The 21,093-nt window shown below is 39.4% G+C and overlaps 1 protein-coding gene across 11 annotated transcripts in view; it reads left to right on the top strand.

The window, feature by feature from the left end:
* promL (prominin-like) overlaps nt 1–21,093 on the top strand; it is a 707,766-nt gene that overhangs the window by 512,365 nt on the left and 174,308 nt on the right. For all 11 annotated transcript variants that reach the window (XM_067149728.2, XM_067149727.2, XM_067149722.2 and 8 more), the window contains exons 3-6: nt 735–1,002; nt 9,824–9,944; nt 10,053–10,119; nt 16,485–16,652. In XM_067149728.2, coding sequence (XP_067005829.2) covers nt 735–1,002; nt 9,824–9,944; nt 10,053–10,119; nt 16,485–16,652 — 624 coding nt within the window. The remainder of the gene's footprint in view (nt 1–734; nt 1,003–9,823; nt 9,945–10,052; nt 10,120–16,484; nt 16,653–21,093) is intronic.

The following is a 21,093-nucleotide window of genomic DNA, read 5'->3' on the forward strand; positions in this document are numbered from 1 at the left end:
GTGGTTTAGCAATTTCACACTAGGCAAATGTGTACCACGTCCGTTTCCTTCGAACTCCTACCCCATTCCTATGCCATCGTCGTCATAAGACCTATCTGTGTCGGTGCGACGTAAAGCCAATTTTGTAAAAAAAACAAAAACAAACAAACAAAAAAAAGGATTAGTAATACAGTACATATAATTTATCAGTCAAGATGTCATGAAAGTCCATGGCATAGGAAGCTATTTTCTCGTTCAGTCCGTGATACCCGGTATTGTTTGCCTGTGTGTATGTGTGGGATGCCCAGCAAAATCTACCGGACATAGAGATCTGACATTTTTAACATACGTGGGCATAGTATTTTACCGATCACATGGCTGTGTCATAGAGCGATTTTTGCTCCAAGAAATGAAGCTTTCAGCGTCATCAGCAAGCAACTTTTACGGTTTACAAACTCATAACGCGGTTGAATTATTAAACGCGGGCGAAGCCCTTAACTCGATTTCAGAAGAATTTTAACAATATTCAGTAAAATCCAATTATTAATGTTGAGTTTGTACAACCTCTAAAGAGGAATAGTAATGGATGTCCTGTATTGATGACCGATTTTTCACTTCGCTATAATAGAAGGATGTTTTTTCCTTTATTTCAAAAAACTTAGCAGAAAGTGACTAAAGCCCTGTTTTTTTCTTTTTTTTTTTTTTACCAATTCCGTATGACCTAATGTAACATTTTATTGATCTTCTGCTTACAGATCTCCTTGAAGATGAGAATGGCAGGTTCACCACTGATAAGCTGGTCTCTGACTGGCCGTTGCTAGCCCGCCACTACGCTGGCGTAGTGAGTGTGGCTCTTGTGGGTCTCGTCTTCGTCGTGCTGATGCCCCTGGTCGCTCTAGTCTTCTGCTGTTGCCGCTGTGCCGGTCGCTGCGGCGGAAGAGCTCAGCCGTTCGAGAAACGGAGAGACCCTTGTCGGAGAATTACACTTGGAATAATTCTGTCCGCTGTTGCCATCATCATTTTGTAAGTACATCTTGTAATTTGGGACTTTCTGGAGAATATTAAGGTACGTAGAATAGGAGGTAGGTATCACGGGAGAGATGCACAAGTAGCAAAGCGAAGCTGTAACGTGACGCGGGACCCACACGCTGAACTAGGTAGCTGTAGTTCGAATATCGCTGTGCACGCAGAAGATAGCAGGTAATAATACAGGACAGTGATATCTGCGGTGTAAAAGAAAGCGTGATTTTATGTTCTGTGATACAACGTAAAAAGCAGCAATAGTGTACAGTAGCGGCGATTGGGAATTAAAATGCGGGAAAAAAAACAAAAAAAAAACAGTCAACAAACAGTAACAGGGAATTTCATCAATACTGGAAAAAAAAAAAAAAAAAAAAGCTCAAAGTGGTAAGCTCTTTAATGTTCTCTCAGCGGAATTTCGACAGAGAGGTAGTGGTTGGCAGTTTACCAATTTAAGTGCGGTAATAATAGTTTTGTGAGATTTTGATTCATTGCTATACAATAAAACTTTCACGGTATAAACGATATTACACATTTATTACAATTAAATAAAAGTACGGCGTGATTATACAATTAAAATAATTTAGTATTTGAGTATACACACTAAGAAACTAACAGACACTAAAGAGACTTGCAAACTGACGAATACGCGCGGCAAGGGGTGAATCATACCTCAGTGTCCATGATCTTGGCAGAAAAATGTACTCTGCTACCCTTCCTTACAACACATGCAAAGTGTTCACTACTTGCTTTGGCGCTGTACAAATCGGTTATCCGGGACGAACGGCATTTTATGCGTATTTCTGCTAATAGTTTTGTTAATAATTACAGAAAATAAAGGAAAGAATCAGCGGATAAGACAACAGGGCTTGTACAAATTGCTCTTTTAAATAACTCCTAGTTTAAGCTGGCTAAAATGGAATCAAAATGTAATATTATTCTCCACAAAGTGGGGGGGGGGAACTGCCCCCTGTCGCCCCCCGCCCCCTAATCGCCGCTACTGATAGTGTACAGTTTTCAGTATGGCTTGGTACGCCTTCGTAGGCTGCATACATCGTAGTAGACGCGCAAAGGAACGAAACATATAGTTTCATTCATTCCCTTAAGACACTGATCTAAATAAACGTTGGGTTCGGGGCTTGTAAAAGACGTGATTTGTTGTCAGCAAATAATGCAAGGGTTTGTTCCGAACATTTCTCTGAGTGGCTCAGACGGTTGAGGCGCTGGCCTTCTGACCCCAACTTGGCAGGTTCGATCCTGACTCAGCCCGATGGCATTTGAAGGTGCTCAGATACGTCAGCCTCGTGTCGGTATATCTACTGGCACGTGAAAGAACTCCTGCAGGACAAAATTCTGACACTTCGTCGTCTCCAAAAACCGTAAAAAAGGGTAGTTAGTGGGATGTAAAACCTATGACATTATTATTAATTTCGGAGATGAAAATTATCAACGAAATTTAACTTCAGCTAATCCCCAAAGATGCTACGGCTACAAGTTAAGTTAGTTCCTTTGACGTAGAGTTTGTTCTCTACTCAGCATCACCAAACCGCCGTGATGAGAAAAAATAAAACATCCTCTGAACCCACCCCTATGAAATGTTGCAAATAAATCGTTCGTTATCAATATTTTAATCAATTTTTTGCAAAGTTTATTCTTTCTGACAATCGTATTTCGGAATTATCAATTCCCCCCCTCCCCATAATTAGTGTTGAAAGAATATGGTTGCCAAGTTGTAGTTCCTTTTAAGGCGACACTCCGGAGAAAAAAATAGATATGTGCTCATTTTGACGAATTTTTTAAATGACTGAAATTGAAAGTACCGGTATTGAGTTTCTTTATTCTTGTCATGAAGTTATTCCGCTGAATTCAAACAATTTATCACTGTAATAATGCTTCGTTTGTCAATTGTAATTTTACATTTAAATCCCATTTTTCTCCCATAATATTCTGCCAAATGTAACAAAATTTGTATGGTATATGTATCACAGCTATATTAAGAAACCTGCGTATGGAAGTTTCGATTGCAGAATTTTTTAGTAGTAGGGATTTTTAAGTAAAAAATGTTAGAACATAAAAATTACACAAACTTTAGTACGATATATCTATATATATAAAATAAGAGTTTTGTCTGTACATTGCTCAGAATTTGAAAAGAATGGTATTTCTGTATCGATCATGTCCACAGTAATAAGAAAATGCAGTTTTATACTTTTCCGTAATTTCTGTCTGTCTGTCTGTCTGTCTGTCTGTATGTATGTATGTACACGCATCACGAGAAAACGGCTGAGGAGAATTTAATAAAAATCGGTATGTAGAGTCGGGGGGGGGGGGTGAACCGCTACAATCTAAGCTATAAATTATTTTATTCACGCTGAGTGAAATGGTAGTTTAGGGGAAGGCCTACAATTCAATTCTCAAATATTTATATTGTTAGCGGTCATATCGATAAATACTACATAACTAAAGTTATATAGAATTAATTTTCTGATCATTTACGTCTTATGCATTTTTACCGTACCGGCTATGATAACACAGATATTCATGAATTCAGATTTTTGTTGCTAAGTCCATATCAACGCCGAGCCCCGACAAAATGGGTGAACAGAATTTAATGAAAATCGGTATATAGAGTCGGGGAATAAGAAACTACAGTTTAAGCTATAAACAATGTTATTCACCCTGGGCGAAATGGTAGTTTAGGGGAAGGCACCTAAAATTTAATTTTTAAATACCTATGTTCTTGGTCCTATGGAAAAGTATTACATAACAAAAGTTATAGAGAATATAATTTCCGATCATTTATGTTTTATTCAGTTTTACCGTACCGACTATGATAAGAGTGGTATTTCAGAACCTGAAGACAATAATGTGAAGGCCTACAATATCGAAAGCGCGTAACATAGATCAACAATAAGATTACGCTGACCGTTGTTTGTTGTAATGTTCTTTGTCTCTTATGCTGACATTCAACTCCGATAGATGGGATTACTGCTGCGTACCGTGTATAACAGCCTAACTGAATAATGGCGGGAAATAGCTGAGGAGTTAGATAACTTTCTTCTTTAGCATGCCAATCCTCTGGTTCATACATTTTCTGATACTGCTGGTACGTAACACACTGGTTCATCATAGTATGCCAGCTATTCGATACCTACTCTGACGCGCTGTTTTGAATGAGCAGTGTGCGCACTTAAGTCAGAGACTCAGTTAGTACCGTAGTAGTAGGAATAGTAGTATGAACTGGTCTGCAATTACAATTTAGCCCTATTCCAAATTATAGTACCACAATTCACTAAATAACTCATAATTCAACCCTGAAAAGAGCCGTTTCTTAGGAAAAGCTTCTTCCTCTTCACTTTCATTAAATCTATATTCATTTCATTCCAAATTAGCAGCGAAGATGTGGTTTCTTCTCTGGCTCGGAGGAAAAATTACCTCCACGTCAGACAGTTCTTTCCCCCGCCAGTGTAGTGAATTCAGATTTTCCGACTCATCGGGTACTCCCAGGAAACAGATAAGTAAACGGGCATAGATTTTGTCCTGGGACTATCCACTATTTGAAACCCCCTCCCCCCCGCCGAAAAAAGGACGAAGATTGTTCACGGATCACGGATGTCTGCGTCTTGGTCATTCCAGCTCTGTAACTTTGGACTGTTAGTTCGGCAGCATAGTACTGTTCGTTAAAAGTGAGAAAATGTGTGGTTTTTCATTTGATCGAGTATTTCATATGAAGGCATTGCTTTTAATCGCGCCATTCCTACTGACGTTATTGTAATGATCCATGTTCATTTCAGTTGGGAAAACCACTAAGAGAGTCTTTCTGAGAATCTATAAAGGCAGGCGGAGAGTGAGTGTCTGCCATTACTGCCCTACTGCCCTACTGCCTGTAGGGGTGAAGTACAGTGGGGACTTCGAGGGCCCTGGGACCGCTACGGTAGCTGTGAAGGCCCTTCAGGAACTCTGAAAAGTGGTGGCAAAAGGGGCTCTGGTTAAGACGCAGCAGGTCGTTATGCTACTTAGGATCCAGAAAGGGTAAAAAAAAAAAAAAAAAAAAAAGTAAATAAATAAATGCAATGTAAATATTAATGTTATACCAGTTTTATAGTATCATTTGAAGCAATTCCACATACTGTATATCAGTTGACTATATTGTAAGTAGTACAGGAGATATTATAATTAGAATTTTGTAAACAATAAAAATTTATTAAGGATGAGCTGTGTGTTAATAGAAAACATTGTTAGCGTAAATTGTATAATATTGTATTATAGGAAAAAATTTCTTCTCTTGTTAATTTAATATTTAGTGCTTGACAATAATGTATTTTAGTGTACCATTTGCCACCGAGGTAGACACCTCATTTGCAAATAAAGAGATTTTGATTTGATTTTGATTTGAACTCCCCAACCTGATTGTGACTGACAGTAGGCCTACCATTACAATGAAAATTCCCTAACCCAGTCTTCATATGAGAAAAGATGTTGGCGACTTGCCCGTCGTCCTTCTAGGGTAACTTTAAGAGCTATGCAACTTAATACAATCTTGCTCACAACGTTTACACGACCTAACCTAGAATTCTATATAAAATTTAAAATTTCGTAGCGAAGCATGGGTACATCAGCTAGTCTCCTTATATAAATTATGTACAGAAAAATCGATACGTAGTGTTTTTAAGAGAAGTATTATCTACCTAATTGCAAATTTACATTAACATGTTAATTAAATTACATGAAAAAATGCAATTAAAATTTCAAAAAGAAACATTTTGGAAAACTATTAATTGTATATGAAAGAAATGTTCATGATATCTCTACTTTTATGTAGGTGACATTCCCATGCAGTTTCATAAAAATCCATGCATTAGGTAAAAATATCTTTTTATCTCCAGAGTGCTGCCTTAAAACAATATCCACCACCACTAACTGTTATAGAAACGTGCAATAGTGAATAAATCCCTCCACATAGGACCCTGTCGTAGGATGTTACCAAAGTGGGGGACTGGGGCTTCTCAACTTGGGAGCTTAGCTTGGCGACCACGGGGCCTTTAGCTGAGTCCTGGCATTGTTTCCACTTACCTATATCAGGCTCCTCACGTTCATGCATCATATCCGATCTCCCTTGGTCCTTCAATTTTCGAAGGATTGGGCTTTATTAAAAAAAAAGTTTTACGTCGCATCGACACATGCAGGTCTTATGGCGACGGTTGGATAGGAAAGGGCTAGGAGAAAGAGGGAAGCGGCCATGGCCTTAATTAAGGTACAGCCCCAGTATTTGCCTAGTGTGAAAATGAGGAAACCATGGAAAACCACCATCTGAGCTGCCGGCAGTGGGGTTCGAACTCACTATATCCTGAATGCAAGCTAACAGCTGCGCGACTATAACCACACGGCCAACTCGCCTGGTATTCAAAGATTTGCAGCACAATTAAAAAACCCTACACTGCACAATAAAAAATTGAAATAGTGCATAATGATCGACTGTCAGTAAATAATCAACATCTTATGAACCCAATACATCTGAAACTGATAATATGATAATTACTGTTTCAGACTTACCCGTGGTTAGTAGAGAGAAGGAAGCATGATGGGTGAATGGCAGGACAAAGCATAAATCAAAGTTAAAGAAAACCTAATAAACTCTGAGAATTTTATATTATCTTTCTTTCAACTGCATAAACTCTTTAACAATAATACACCTGGTGAATAGGCAACATGGAAAGAGAGCAGGAAGCTCAGACAACAAGAGGTTAAGCGTTAAGTTTCAGAAAGTTTGAAATATTGTGACTACTTATCACCACAAGGAGAGGTTGTCAGCTCTGAATTGGTTGTATCAAAACAGCTCGAAAGTTAAAGATTATTCACAACAAAGAGCGCAGAGCCTCAGGATAATTAACTCTTGATGAACCCAGAAGCTCAGACACCTTACAGTTTATAATCAGAGTTTTCAGACACTTACAAATCATTATGGGGTCAGGCAAGCCCGCACAATTTGACAAAGGTAAACTTAATACCACTCACTAAAGAAGCCGTAGCTTCTGATACAATTTAAAAATCGGGTCTCGAACCCCAGAGTTCAGTTTACAGAATTTACAAGGGTCTCGAACCCAGGAATACAATTTACACAAATTCACAAGTTGCCTTCAAATGGGCCAGTAGATTACATTAACATGTGAAAAAGCAACAACACGTTACTTGAAAAACAGTTCATACACTCGTTATTTACACGATGGGGGAGTACACAAGAATAGGGATCTACAGATCCATCCTAAACAGGGGCAGAAGACCCACACTACACAGCCACAGAAGTGAAGAAGGAACAAGAAGGTTAAATTTACAAAAGGCCAAAATTCAAAATGAATGGAGGCAATACCCAAGCAATCCAGAAAGAAATTAACATTACCGATAGGGCATAAGACCTAGCTAAACAGAGGCTAATTCATACTTCTCAGTGACTAAATTATAAAAGAAAATATTAAAGGCTGAAGGGAAGAGTTTAAATTTAACAGAAACAGTCACCAAATTTAAGTTTGGGAGGAAGTGTAATGAAGGTACATCCTCTTGCTTCCTTATATGTTACAAAATCCCATTAGGGCAAAATTATAAGCCCGAAGACGGAGAATGGAAGCCTACGTCAAGTTGAAGTTTACAAGAGAAAACCCTACATTTAAAATTTAAAGAGACCTGAAACTGAAAATTACATATTATAAAGCGGCATAGAAATCTTCTCTAAGTACACACTCAGATAGTTCTCATTATTGGTATTCTGCCTACCTCATAACTGCCTTCTTACACCGGCCGATCTCCCACTTCTAGCATAATCCCCGTTCAGAGGAACTCTCCTTCCTGTAACATTATTTAGACTCGACTGCCACAACACAAGATGTTAGTTTTAAAAAAAATCCACCCCTTAAATACCAACACAGAAGATGTTTCCAGAAGGAATAAGACAGAGAAGGAAGATAACTTTAACAACAGGGATAGTATCAGACAAACAAAAGAAAACAGATTATGTGATCAAGCTCAAAAACAAAAAGTTTCTCAGTATAGTTAAAGTCCTCAAACACTAGGCTTCGCTACTAAATGGCTTGTAGAGACATCTGTCCCGTAGAGTTGAAACTATTTCAGTCAGAGAGTTCATGACACAGAATACATCACCATAGAACTGGCGAAGTCTTTGAATAGCCGGAGAGGCCTAACTCGTAGTTCAATGTCGGTACCATTGGCAGCCAGCACCCCAGCGGCATTATGAAGAAACTTAGCAATTTCAGCTTTATGCTAGGCTTTACAAGCGACAGTGAAGGTCTTTACAAGGAGTACAGCATAGATCTAATTGGGTATGCTCACGCTGACAAGCCTCGCATACTGTTCACATGGAGTACTGACGACTGCCTTTATCTCATTGGAAACCAAATATTGGGCCGATGACCTTAGATGTTAAGCCCCTTTAAACAACATGCACAAGGCAACCAAATACACCAAGCTCGGTAGTTGCAGTTGCTTAAGTGCGGCCAGTATCCAGTGTTCGGGAAATAGTGGGTTCGAACCCCATTGTCGGCAGTCCTGAAGATGGTTTTTCGTGGTTTCCCATTTTCACACCAGGCAAATGTTTGAGCTGTACCTTAATTAAGGCCACGGCCACTTCCTTCCCACAACTAGCCCTTTCCTGTCCCATTGTCGCCATAAGACCTATCTGTGTTGGTGTGACATAGCAACTCGTAAAAAAAGAAAATAAAAAATCCAAATGCTAGTTTAATAGGGGTGTGTTGAAATACTACCAGTAAATATCTCACAAATAGTAGATGGTATGCATTTCTTGCTCATAATTTATTTGGTTGTTTCCTTAAATTAAAAAGTCTCCGTCAACACAGACATTTTTGCACTGTTTAGTTTGTAATCAAAATAATGACTGAAGCACACAAGAAAAACTGCAATGCCTCAATGTGGCAAACTAAACGTCAACTGTATTCGTACCACCAGTTTCCTAAGCAAGAGCCCTTACGGAAACTGTGGTTGCATGTGATTCAATGGAAGAAGTTAAGAGAAGTGTGATCTGCAGTATCAAGGTTTGTTCGAAACAGAATTTTCATATGACAATACTGCATTTGATTGTTTCTGAACACTTCCCAAATCCAATAAACCTTTGTATTCTGAATCACATTGACCTATAATTTGAAATTGGAGCACAATTAGTTTCAGACTTTCTAAAAATGTTGTTGTTTATCAATTCCAAGTCTGAAATAATTACTTCTGTCTTACACGAGCCAAAACAAGGTCTTGTGGATCATAAAGAACCGAGTGGGAAATTGCATTCAGGTCTCTGCTACTGCAGTTGTACCAGTGTCGTGCTTTATGTAGCTACGCTTCTAATCTAAAAGTAAAATAACATTTAGGTATATTCACAAGCTGCCTTCAAATGGGCCAGTAGATTACATTAACATGTGAAAAAGCGACAACACGTTGCCGGCCGGCGTAAGAAGGCAGTTATGTGGTAGGCAGAATACCAATAATGTGAACTATCTGAGTGTGTACTTAGAGAAGATTTCTATGCCGCTTTATAGTTTAATTTTCCACTTCCTCTCTTGAATTCTGCTTTCAAATTACCCATTTTCATTGCATTATTATCCTTTATCTTTCACAGCATCAGCAGAAGATGACAACTCTGTTTACTGCCAGTAAATTTAAAAATTTTGTTTGAAAAATATCTATAAATGATGTAGAAGAGAAATGAGAAGCAGTTACTACACATGCGCTGCCTAGTGGTCAAGCTCTGCTCAAACCATCCTTGTTGTATAATATTGTTCAGTACTTTGTGTGCTTTCTGTTTCAGATATGGTGTTGTTTGTGCCTTTGTTACCAATGAATATATGGAAGATGGAATAAAGAACCTGCCTTCGAAACTGAATATTGCTGTAAATGATGCGCATTTGTACCTTAACAATACAATGTTTGTAAGTTTAAAGATTTAATCTTGAAATTATTTTAAAATATCATGTGGACTTATTGTCCTCCATTTGAAGAATTCAGTAAATTAATGACTGCATATTCTTCTGTTCTAGGAAGTGAAGTTTTTACTATTAGACAACTTTCTGGAGTTGAAAAGTTCACTTGAAAATGATCTAAACTGTAAGTATTAAAATGTTCTCCAGGGTTTTAATAGAATGATTGCTTGAGTATTGATGTTGAGTAGGAACTCACTTCTGTGCTTAGGATTGCAGCTGCACAACCCAAATAGCATGTACACAAGTCACAAACTTAAGGGTGGGTCTCTCAGTACTTCTTGCCGTGTGGGAAGCCTGCTTGCAACTGTTAAATATCAACAATACACTTAAAGCTACCAATAATCAACATGTAAATGCTGTTCAAGATTATGACGGTGTAAGAACCCGTTGCTTTAACAAACTCAAAATTAATAGTGAATGTGGATCATTCACAGTAAGGAAAATTAGAGAGATTCTTAAAGCTATAATCTATCAGCTTCATTGTCCGTATTGATAATTTGACCACACAAGTATGAAGGATGAGAGTTAGCCACCTAATCAATACTTTATTATACAAAGTGTCTAATAATTTAAATTAAATTAAAACACAGTACCGGTTTCGACCTGTTAAATAGGTTATCGTCAGCTGTTGATGAACCTGCTTATTCAGTAGCGACTGTACGGAATAAAACATTACTGAGATTAAACTAGAATGCCACTATTATAATAAAATGCAATGCTTAATGACTAAATATACACAGATGGTACAGTTTTTGAAGTTAAAAGGCCTTAACTTCCTGGAGTCCCTTGAATGCCACATATTCAAAAAAAAAAAAAAAAAAAAAAAAAATATTTATTTATTTATTTATTTATTTATTTATTTATTTATTATGGCTTCTTTCATGTGGCGAAGTTAGGGCACACTGCCCTCTCTTACACTTAACCACAATATAAGAATTAATATTAAGGTTGCCTGTTACTAATTATACTAATTATACTAATTATACTATTTCCTAAATTAAGCTTAAGTTACACACCCACACAATATGAAGCTTATTAGCTTATTAGCTCGTTACTTCAGTCCTCTTTTCTATCTCACACAGACACTTGTACACACACTTACATTGTACACACTTATCAACTACCCTTACGTTTACATTATATAAAACTAACAGAAACAATTTTTAATTTTACAATTACCAATCACACGCACACAATACACACCAATACACACTTCAGTCGGTAACTCTCAACAGGAAGTCTCTGCAAGATATTTTAAATTTGAGGAAAGTGTCAATGCCCCTGACATTTACTAGCAGGGAATTCCAAAGCCTGGAACCGGTTACAATAAAAGATTTATTATACACAGAAGAGTGGTGAAGAGGAATAGCTAAAGTGGAGCCTGAGCGAGTGTTATGGTTATGGAAGGAAGAGAGAAAGTGAAGTTTAGATGAAATATACTGGGGGGAGTTACTATGCAGAAGTTTGTGTATTAAGATAAGTATATGATATTCACGTCTCTTATCAGGTTTTAACCAGTGCAGTGCTTGATAGTAAGGAGTAATATGCACATCATACCTCAGGTTAAAAATGTATCTAAGGCAACAATTCATAAAACGCTGCAGTTTCCTAGTTTGTTCTTTAGTAGCGTCTACCAAGATAACATCACAGTAGTCAAGGATATTAAGAATTAGGGTCTATGTTAATCTTTGCCGCATATTTAGTGGTATAATATCTGTATTTAATTTCAGTGGGTGTAGAGTAGCAAACACCTTCTGACTTACGTTTTTGATATGTTCTGTCCAATTTAGAGTTTCAGTCATAGTCACCCCAAGATTTCTCACCGTTTTACTGTACGGGATTGTGCTATTATTTATTTGTAGAGGAGGAATGATTGAATCATTGATCTTGTGTAGGAGTTTCCGGGAACCGACAATGATAGCTTGCGATTTTGATGGATTTATGAGAAGCCTGTTTGTAAGAGCATGTTCACTGAGTTTTTTCATGTGTGCTATAATGTTAAAAACAGGAAACAATTCTTAGAGTTTAAATAGTCACTGATATCATTGTGTCAAGTTCAAATATCTTATGCTGCAATGCCAGAGTTATGTCCAACGGTTGTGCAGGGTAGATACAAAAGTGCATTGTAGGGACGTAAATATGCGGAGAACATTATGTTCCGGCTGTTGACGAATATGCTTATTCAAGAGTGACTGTACAGAATAAAACATTACTAAGATTAAACAAGAATGCCACTATTCTGCTAAAATGTAATGCTTAATGTCAAAATATATACATGTTGTACAGTTTCTGAAGTTAAAAGGCTTTATCTTCCCGGAGTCCCACGAATGCAACATATTCCAAAAAATATATTATGCTATAATGTTAAAAAATAGGAAACAATTTTTAAAATTTTAAGAGACAGTGATATTGTGTTAAGTTTAAATATCTTTCGCTGCAATTATGTCCAGTATGAACCCCGCAGGCCCTTCGCTCAATATAATGGAAGATTTCTACATCAGTATGCACCAGTACGCTAATCATAACTTCAACTTAAATGAAAAGAAACATTCTTTACAACACAGCCATTCCCATTCTGAAAGGCACATATCTAAAAAGAATCAGCAAGCGCAAATCCACATACACCCCAAAAGACACACCCCATCCCACCCCACCCCACCCCAAGCTGCTTCCCCCTCCCCAACACCTTTCAGTGTTAAGGCTACAACGGCTACACGACATACAGTACACACAACAATTTGCAGCACGTTCCCGGCCATGCTCAATGACATATCCATCTTGCGTGTAAGTAAGACGCACACAATAGTTCCAAACCCATTTAGCTGGCACTCTATTTGTTGTTCTAATTTCTACCTTTTCTTATTTCTCAGAATTTTTGACTTTACCTGGGTGGAATACAAGTGTGAAGAGGGGAGCTCTCACACTTACTGATTTCAATGCATCATATACGGGAATTTGTGCCTCAGCAAGATGTCTTCGTAAAAATTAGCATGTTTATCAGCAATGATATGGACTGAGAAGAGCATAGTGCCTGTGAAACATGTACAGAACCTAATATTCTACTGAACATAATGTTCCCCGCATACTTGCGGCCTAACAATGCACTTTTGTATCTAACCTGCATAGCCGTTGGACGTAATGCTGGCATTGCAGCTTGTATTTTTTAACTTTTTTTGGTAGTCATCACATCTTACAAACAATTTATTTTCCATGTGTTGATTCAAAAGTATTTATGGAAGTTTTCAACTATTTTGAAAATGGATACTGCAGATTATGAATAACAACATAATGTATGTTTGTTGGTTTGCGGATGGTGGTAATCATTGTTTTAAGAGGAAGTACTGTACAGCTGGGGAACTATCATGTCTTAACATTAAACAGAGGGAAAACAGAAGAGGTCTGACACTTCAAAGAATGAAAATATTAGCAAAAGAAAAGTAAGGGCCTCATAGGCCATGAAAATAAGGCCTCCCTAACCTAATATCATCGGGGTCAGAAGAGAAAAAGAGTTGACCGGGGGAGGGCAGATAGTTTAGGGTTGACAATTTTCTTATACTTGCTGACTAGAGAATGTTTCCTTCGTAGGTGAGGTGGAGGAATGTGACTATAAGAAAGTTTGAGTGGGATTCACCATGCCTGTAATGGGGTACGTCGTTTGATGTAGTTGGATGTCTATCAGTTTCGTGTGGCAGTTATTTAGCTATAGAGGGGAGCAGTACTCTGGTGTAGAGTGAACAAGGCCAAGTTAGAAGTAGTAGGCTAATATTGAAATGCAGCACCTTGGCTGAATGGTCAATGTTACAGCCTGCAAGTCACAGGGACTTGGGTTCAATTCCTCGATTTTGGTTGGATCGACTTAATTCCTCTTGCTTATGTTAATACACAATTCCAACAACCAGCACAGAAACACATGATAGTTGAATACATCCCTGCACAGAGGTTTGGTGTTGGGGGGATATCTGTCCTTTCAATTAGGCCACAGACCGTATCTCCTGACCCCACCAAGATGTCGGAACATACTAGATATGAAGAGTGATCAAAAAGTAAGGATACAAAACCTGCAGTGAGATGTGCACATTTTATTTCAGACAGCCAGTACAGCCAGCTGATAGTACGTACATTAGGTTATTTTTCATTATAGTGTCCATATTAGTTTAGGCACTTGTCGCTTCGTGGGACGAGTTTGAATATTCCTTCTGGTAAAAATCCTGTCTTTGCGTGTTCAGCCACGTAGTCGCGAAGTGTTTAACCTCCTCGTCTGAAGCGAATCCTCAGCCTCCGAGGTGATCCTCTTGTTGTCCTGAATCAGCTCCTTCATGCGAGCTGTGTTCAAATCTCTTGATGTCGTGCTGGGTCAGCCACTGCGATCCTTGTCGGTGACCTTTTCTCCATCATCTGCAAACTTTGGACACCATTTTACAACATGCTGACAAGACATTACAGTCGCTCTGTAAACTTCTGCCAGCTGCCAGTGAACGTCAGCCGCGCTTACATGTTTCGCCCACAGAAATCAAATAACTGTAACCTTGTAAGCCTTGTAACCTTAGTTTTTGACCATCCCTTGTAATCACTCTTTTCCCTTTTCATTTCCATTCTCTTGTCTCGTCTTGCCCCCCTTCCTCCTGTTACCTTGCAACGGTGTCTTCATGTCGACAGTGATCACTACCACTCTCATTCTGCCCTCCAATGAGGAAGGCTGTAGCCAAAAATATTGGATCCCTGAGTTTTCGTTATGTGTACTCCATTCATGCTTGCTTACATGGTAAGTCGCTGGTCTCCATCTGTTAGTCTTTCCTATCTAGTTTCTTGGTCAACTCTTGTTCTCTTCCAACTCTGGCAGTATTAGGTTTGTGGGGCCTAGGTAGTCCCTTTGTGGCCCTTCCCTTTCTTTTTCCAACATCTTCATCCTTCAAAGTGTCAAATCTCTTCCCTTTTCTCTTCTGATTAATGTTAATAGGGGATGGTTGCCCAGTTGTACTTCCTCTTAACTCTGGACAGGTGGTGCTCGTTGGTGCAACGTGAGAGGTGGCGTGGGGTACTTTCTGACCACTATGATTGAACTCGCTCTAATAACAAATTTACTAATTTTATGTATCATATATTGATGTGTTAGGTTTGTTAACTCAGTTCCACGATATTTTGTGGAAAATAAATGTATAGATACAACACTTCACAGCTTATAAAAGTAAAAACTTATCATGCACAGGAATAATCTGTATTAAACGCCTTATCTTGCTGAATTCAGCTGACAGGCATAGATTCTGATAACTACGTAATGCTATTCCTGCAGTATATCCCTGGGTGGTGGGGAGGGGTACTTCCAAAATAATTACGCTACTGGAAATGATTATCCTCTTCATGACAATCCATATCATGATAAGTTATTTGTTTGCTAGTATGATTTTCTCTGACTCTTTCAGTTTCCAGGTTCGTACAGTTTACAATGAGTGAAAAAAATGCTTGAAGCTTCTTTAGGCAATGATCCATTCTTACTAAGAGTTTCCCTTTCAGTTAATGAGTGAAAATATTATGGGTTTGAGTACGTGAGTTCTTAGGAGGAGGAATTTTTATCCAGTTTGTAACACCATCCTTTCCTGTTATGGTCCAAAACCATTGAGAAAGAGGTAAATCATCATCACTATTTTTTTTCTTTTTTGCTAGTTGCTTTACATCGCACCAACACAGATAGGTTTTATGGCGACGATAGGATAGGTAAGGGCTAGAAGTGGGAAGAAAGCGCCTGTGGCCTTAATTAAGGTATAGCCCCAGCATTTGCCTGGTGTGAAAATGGGAAACCATGGAAAACCATCCTCAGGGCTGCCGACAGTGGAGTTCGATCCCACTATGTCCCGGATGCAAGCTCACAGCTGCGCGCCCCTAACCGCATGACCAACTCGCCCGGTCACTAATATTTACAGTACTACTTCTTCTTTAGCGTTCTATCGCGTATCACTGTTAGAGTCTACTACTTCTAATTTATCCTCGCTCACTAAAACTTCCTCCTCTTCCACAGGTTGTAAAAGACATAAACACTCTTGCCTCATACTCTTCATAAATCATTTCAGCGATAAGGGATTGACCGAATGAATTCCTAACATGATTACACAATTAAGTCGCTGGGTACACTCATCACTGCTGCTGTTGTACTTGCAACAAACAGGACCGGTGGCATGGGGTCTAACAAGACGTTTTATTGCACCGCTAGACAATAATCACTCTTCACTACAATGCCACTGACATTAGACAAAAGGCAAGGAATGTGGGGAGAGGTATATGGCAGCAAAGGTCTCTTAAGTTTAGAAATAAGTGCAATCGAACAAAATAAAATAGCGCCAGGTCACAAAAGACCTCGTGCCACCACTCCCAGGTTCAAGCAGTAATCACCACCACCCATTTCCTACAAATGTATATTTCGCTCCTCTTAGCTTTCTTACCTGAGCATTTATGATTACTTGTGCTGGAGAATGAATGGTTATCGGTGTTTTGCAGCTGCTTCTGTAGACTTGACCGACCAATTGAAGAACAAGACATCTCTTGCTGGTGCACTGGAAAGTCTTACCCGCTTTGGAGAAGGATTGCAATCTATTGCACAAGATGTGAATAACATCCAGATTCTTACTAAGGAACTGAAGAAGGAAGCTAATGATGTCAACTTAAGTAAGTAAATAATTTAAAGAAACCCTCATAATCTACTGATACTTCATCTTTTCAACTTCATTATTTCTTCTGGAATTATCTTTCATGTTCTTTTATATGTTCTGAGAGAAAATGTTTGTTAGGTGGATGTCTACTTAAATGAAGTTGCCAAGATTAATCTTGGTCTTGGGAGATGATATTTTTCATTTTTATATTAAACTGAGATAAACTTAATGAACTTTCATCTTTATTTCTGTAATTTTTTTGTGCAGTTATCTATAAAATTAACTGTGTTATCCATGTGATCAGAGTTGGTTGGCAATGAAATAAACTCCAATCTGCCATGCCCCCTTTTTTCTCATGTTTTCACAAAACTGTGTTTTTAATCGTAACTTATTAAAAGTTTCAAGATAATTGCATGAAACTTTGCACAACAGTCCTATCTATATTCTGAACCTCAGTCTTTAGCCCAGATTTATAAAATATTTTAGGGTAAAAAAAATAATCTTAAAGCTAAAAATATATGTATTTATTTTCTTTCAACGTTATTAATCGGGCTATTGACTTCAGAAAAAAATCACTTCAAAATGTTAAGAATAATTTTGAAAATGATGGTTTCACTATGAGAATTTTTAAAAATCTAAGAGTTAAATCTTTTAAAAATGAGATAATATATATTTGTGTGAGCTTCCGTGGCTCAGGTGGCAGCGCGCCAGCCTCTCACCTCTGGGTTCCATGGTTCGAATCCCGGTCACTCCGTGTGAGATTTGTGCTGGACAAAGCGGAGGTGGGACATTTTTTCTCCGGGTACTCCGGTTTTCTCCGTCATCTTTCATTCCAGAAGCACTCTCCAATATCGTTTCATTTCATCTGTCATTCATTAATCATTGCCCCAGATGAGTGCGACAGGCTTCGGCAGCCGGCACAATCCCTATTCTCGCCTCTAGATGTGGTCTTCATTCATTCCATTCTTGATCCAGTCAATAGACTGGAAAGAGGCTGTGGATTTTCATTTTCATTTCACATATTTGTGTATATTGAAGAGCAAATTTCAAATACACTGACTGACAGAGCAAATTCAACACCAAGAAGGAGTGGTCAGAACTTTATGCCAATTGCAGGGTAGACTGACGTCACTGAGGTATGCTCATGATGTGAAATGCGCCGCTGTGCTGCGCACGTAGCGAACGATAAATGGGACACGGCGTTGGCGAATGGCCCACTTCGTACCGTGATTTCTCAGCCGACAGTCATTGTAGAACGTGTTGTCGTGTGCCACAGGACACGTGTATAGCTAAGAATGCCAGGCCGCCGTCAACGGAGGCATTTCCAGCAGACAGACGACTTTATGAGGGGTATGGTGATCGGGCTGAGAAGGGCAGGTTGGTCGCTTCGTCAAATTGCAGCCGATACCCATAGGGATGTGTCCACGGTGCAGCGCCTGTGGCAAAGATGGTTGGCGCAGGGACATGTGGCACGTGCGAGGGGTCCAGGCGCAGCCCGAGTGACGTCAGCACGCGAGGATCGGCGCATCCGCCGCCTAGCGGTGGCAGCCCCGCACGCCACGTCAACCGCCATTCTTCAGCATGTGCAAGACACCCTGGCTGTTCGAATATCGACCAGAACAATTTCCCGTCGATTGGTTGAAGGAGGCCTGCACTCCCGGCGTCCGCTCAGAAGACTACCATTGACTCCACAGCATAGACGTGCACGCCTGGCATGGTGCCGGGCTAGAGCGACTTGGATGAGGGAATGGCGGAACGTCGTGTTCTCCGATGAGTCACGCTTCTGTTCTGTCAGTGATAGTCACCGCAGACGAGTGTGGCGTCGGCGTGGAGAAAGGTCAAATCCGGCAGTAACTGTGGAGCGCCCTACCGCTAGACATTGCGGCATCATGGTTTGTGGCGCTATTGCGTATGATTCCACGTCACCTCTAGTGCGTATTCAAGACACGTTAAATGCCCATCGCTACGTGCAGCATGTGCTGTGGCCGGTGACACTCCCGTACCTTCAGGGGCTGCCCAGTGCTCTGTTTCAGTAGGATAATGCCCGCCCACACACTGCTCGCATCTCCCAACAGGCTCTACGAGGTGTACAGATGCTTCCGTGGCCAGCGTACTCTCCGGATCTCTCACCAATCGAACACGTGTGGGATCTCATTGGACGCCGTTTGCAAACTCTGCCCCAGCCTCGTACGGACGAAAAACTGTGGCAAATGGTTGACAGAGAATGGAGAACCATCCCTCAGGACACCATCCGCACTCTTATTGACTCTGTACCTCGACGTGTTTCTGCGTGCATCGCCGCTCGCGGTGGTCCTACATCCTACTGAGTAGATGCCGTGCGCATTGTGTAACCTGCATATCGGTTTGAAATAAACATCAATTATTCGTCCGTGCCGTCTCTGTTTTTTCCCCAACTTTCATCACTTTCGAACCACTCCTTCTTGGTGTTGCATTTGCTCTGTCAGTCAGTGTATAAGGCTCACTGAATTTCATTGTGATAGAGCTTACCTACAAGAGTGGAGGAACAACATTGATAAAATGGTCTAATTTTCAATGGTGGAAGGTGTATATACCCACTTACTACACTGCCTGGACAAAAAAAATTGAAGCACCCAGAAGAAATGGTTGGATGTCAATGTAACTTCGTACATGTACTCACCATATGCGGGTATGTAAATGATTAGAGTTGCAATTATCTGTGACAGGTAGAACAGCTGCCAGAGTGCATTAGTATTGTTCATGTTTAGTGTTGTTGCCGGCTGGTAGGGTAAACAGGGTGATTCAGCTAAGTTGTCCACCTTGAATGTCTTTTGATCCGTTTAAGATATAGACACTCTGTTTTCTGAGTCTTAAGTTGTATTAAGGCACTCATGGAATACTGTCCTAGTTCTCTCAATCACATATGTAATTACTGAGAAACTGGTAGCAACTTTGTTTTTTAAATGCTACTATACTAATTTTAATCAAAAAACAACTAAGAATTACGCGACAAGTTCAGTGATGTGTGTATTTTGCAAATCCGACAAATACTTTTGGAGCTTTAAAGGGTTTCCAATTTTTAGGCGTTAGAAAGAGATGTGCCGCTTGCTGTGATGTTGGGCACATAGTTCTCGTGCTTGACTCACGCCTTGTTGATAAACACACATACCTCACCATTATCTCGAGGGTGGCTGGAGAAAGCAAACAGTATATTGGAATTACAAAGCTTTTGTTTCATTGCCGTTGGATCAGAAAAAAGACCAGATAACACAGTGAAATTGTAATAATTTAATTGCTTTATTGTCCTTCTTATGAGCACAAATACATAGTACATGAAATTTAATCAATAACTTCAAAATCCAATGAATGACATGGTCATTGGAAAGTATGGATGGAAATTTAACCGGCAACATTATTGTTGGGCACTTTGGTCCTCCTTGAAGTCAACATGTAAGATTGATGTACATTAGCGACAAGCAGTGGTCGAGTTGGGAATAAATTACTGTGGGTATGCTAGCATACACCACTGTTCAGACAAAAACTTTCGATATTTTTGTTTTAGGGTCATTGTTTCATTCTGCCTCATTTCAGCCACTTGCATCACACTTCAGAGAAAGAGGCCTTAGCTTCTAGAACAAATTTGCATAATGGGTCTCGAACCCTGGAGTTCAGTTTACAATCACTTTACACACGTCCTTTATTGGGCCAGGAGATTACACTAATGTTAAATAACTAACACTTCAAGCACAAATACACTCTGCTTTAACAAGTTAGTTAATACTTTCACTACCCCACAAGTAAACAGAGGTTGAAAGCCCACACTACACAGCTTGAAATGAAAGATAAAGAATTTAATTATTAATGGTTAAATAGAAAGACCGAGAACAAAAATTGGAGTGGAGGCTGAAACATGTAAGCACTCCGGAAAAAAAAAAAAAAAAACGGGGCATAAGGCCCGATGACAAGGAGGCTAAGTCATACTGCAAGGCGACTAAGGGAAGAAAATTTTAGAGGCTGAAAAGAAGATGATAAATTTAGAAAACTTAGGCACCAAAAATAAAATTAGAGGAAGGGAAATGAGGGTATACACCAAATTCCCATTAGGGGAGTAATTTTAAAGTCCAAAGACTCCCTAAATAAACCTACATTTAATTTAAGCCGAAAGGGGAAAATCTTATATTAATATTAAAGAAAAGCTGGGATGACCTGACAGTTACATGCTAAAAGGGAACACTGGAATCTTCTCTATCTTCACACGCAGCAAGTTTCACATACAGTTCTGCCATTGCTTGTTAAAGCCGCCTTCTTATGCCAGCATGCCAACCTGCCAGCCCCCGCGCCAGTGATCTGAAGGAGATGTTCTTTGACATGTAGTCAGTAATATACAGCAACAAGATGACTTTGCTCAAAAATTCACAGCTTGTATAGGGAGCTGGCAGATAGTTCCAGAACACATTAATATCAATTTTTAGAGGCGC

This window comes from Anabrus simplex, chromosome 6 (assembly GCF_040414725.1).
Source record: "Anabrus simplex isolate iqAnaSimp1 chromosome 6, ASM4041472v1, whole genome shotgun sequence".
Taxonomy (NCBI): Eukaryota; Metazoa; Arthropoda; class Insecta; order Orthoptera; family Tettigoniidae; genus Anabrus; species Anabrus simplex.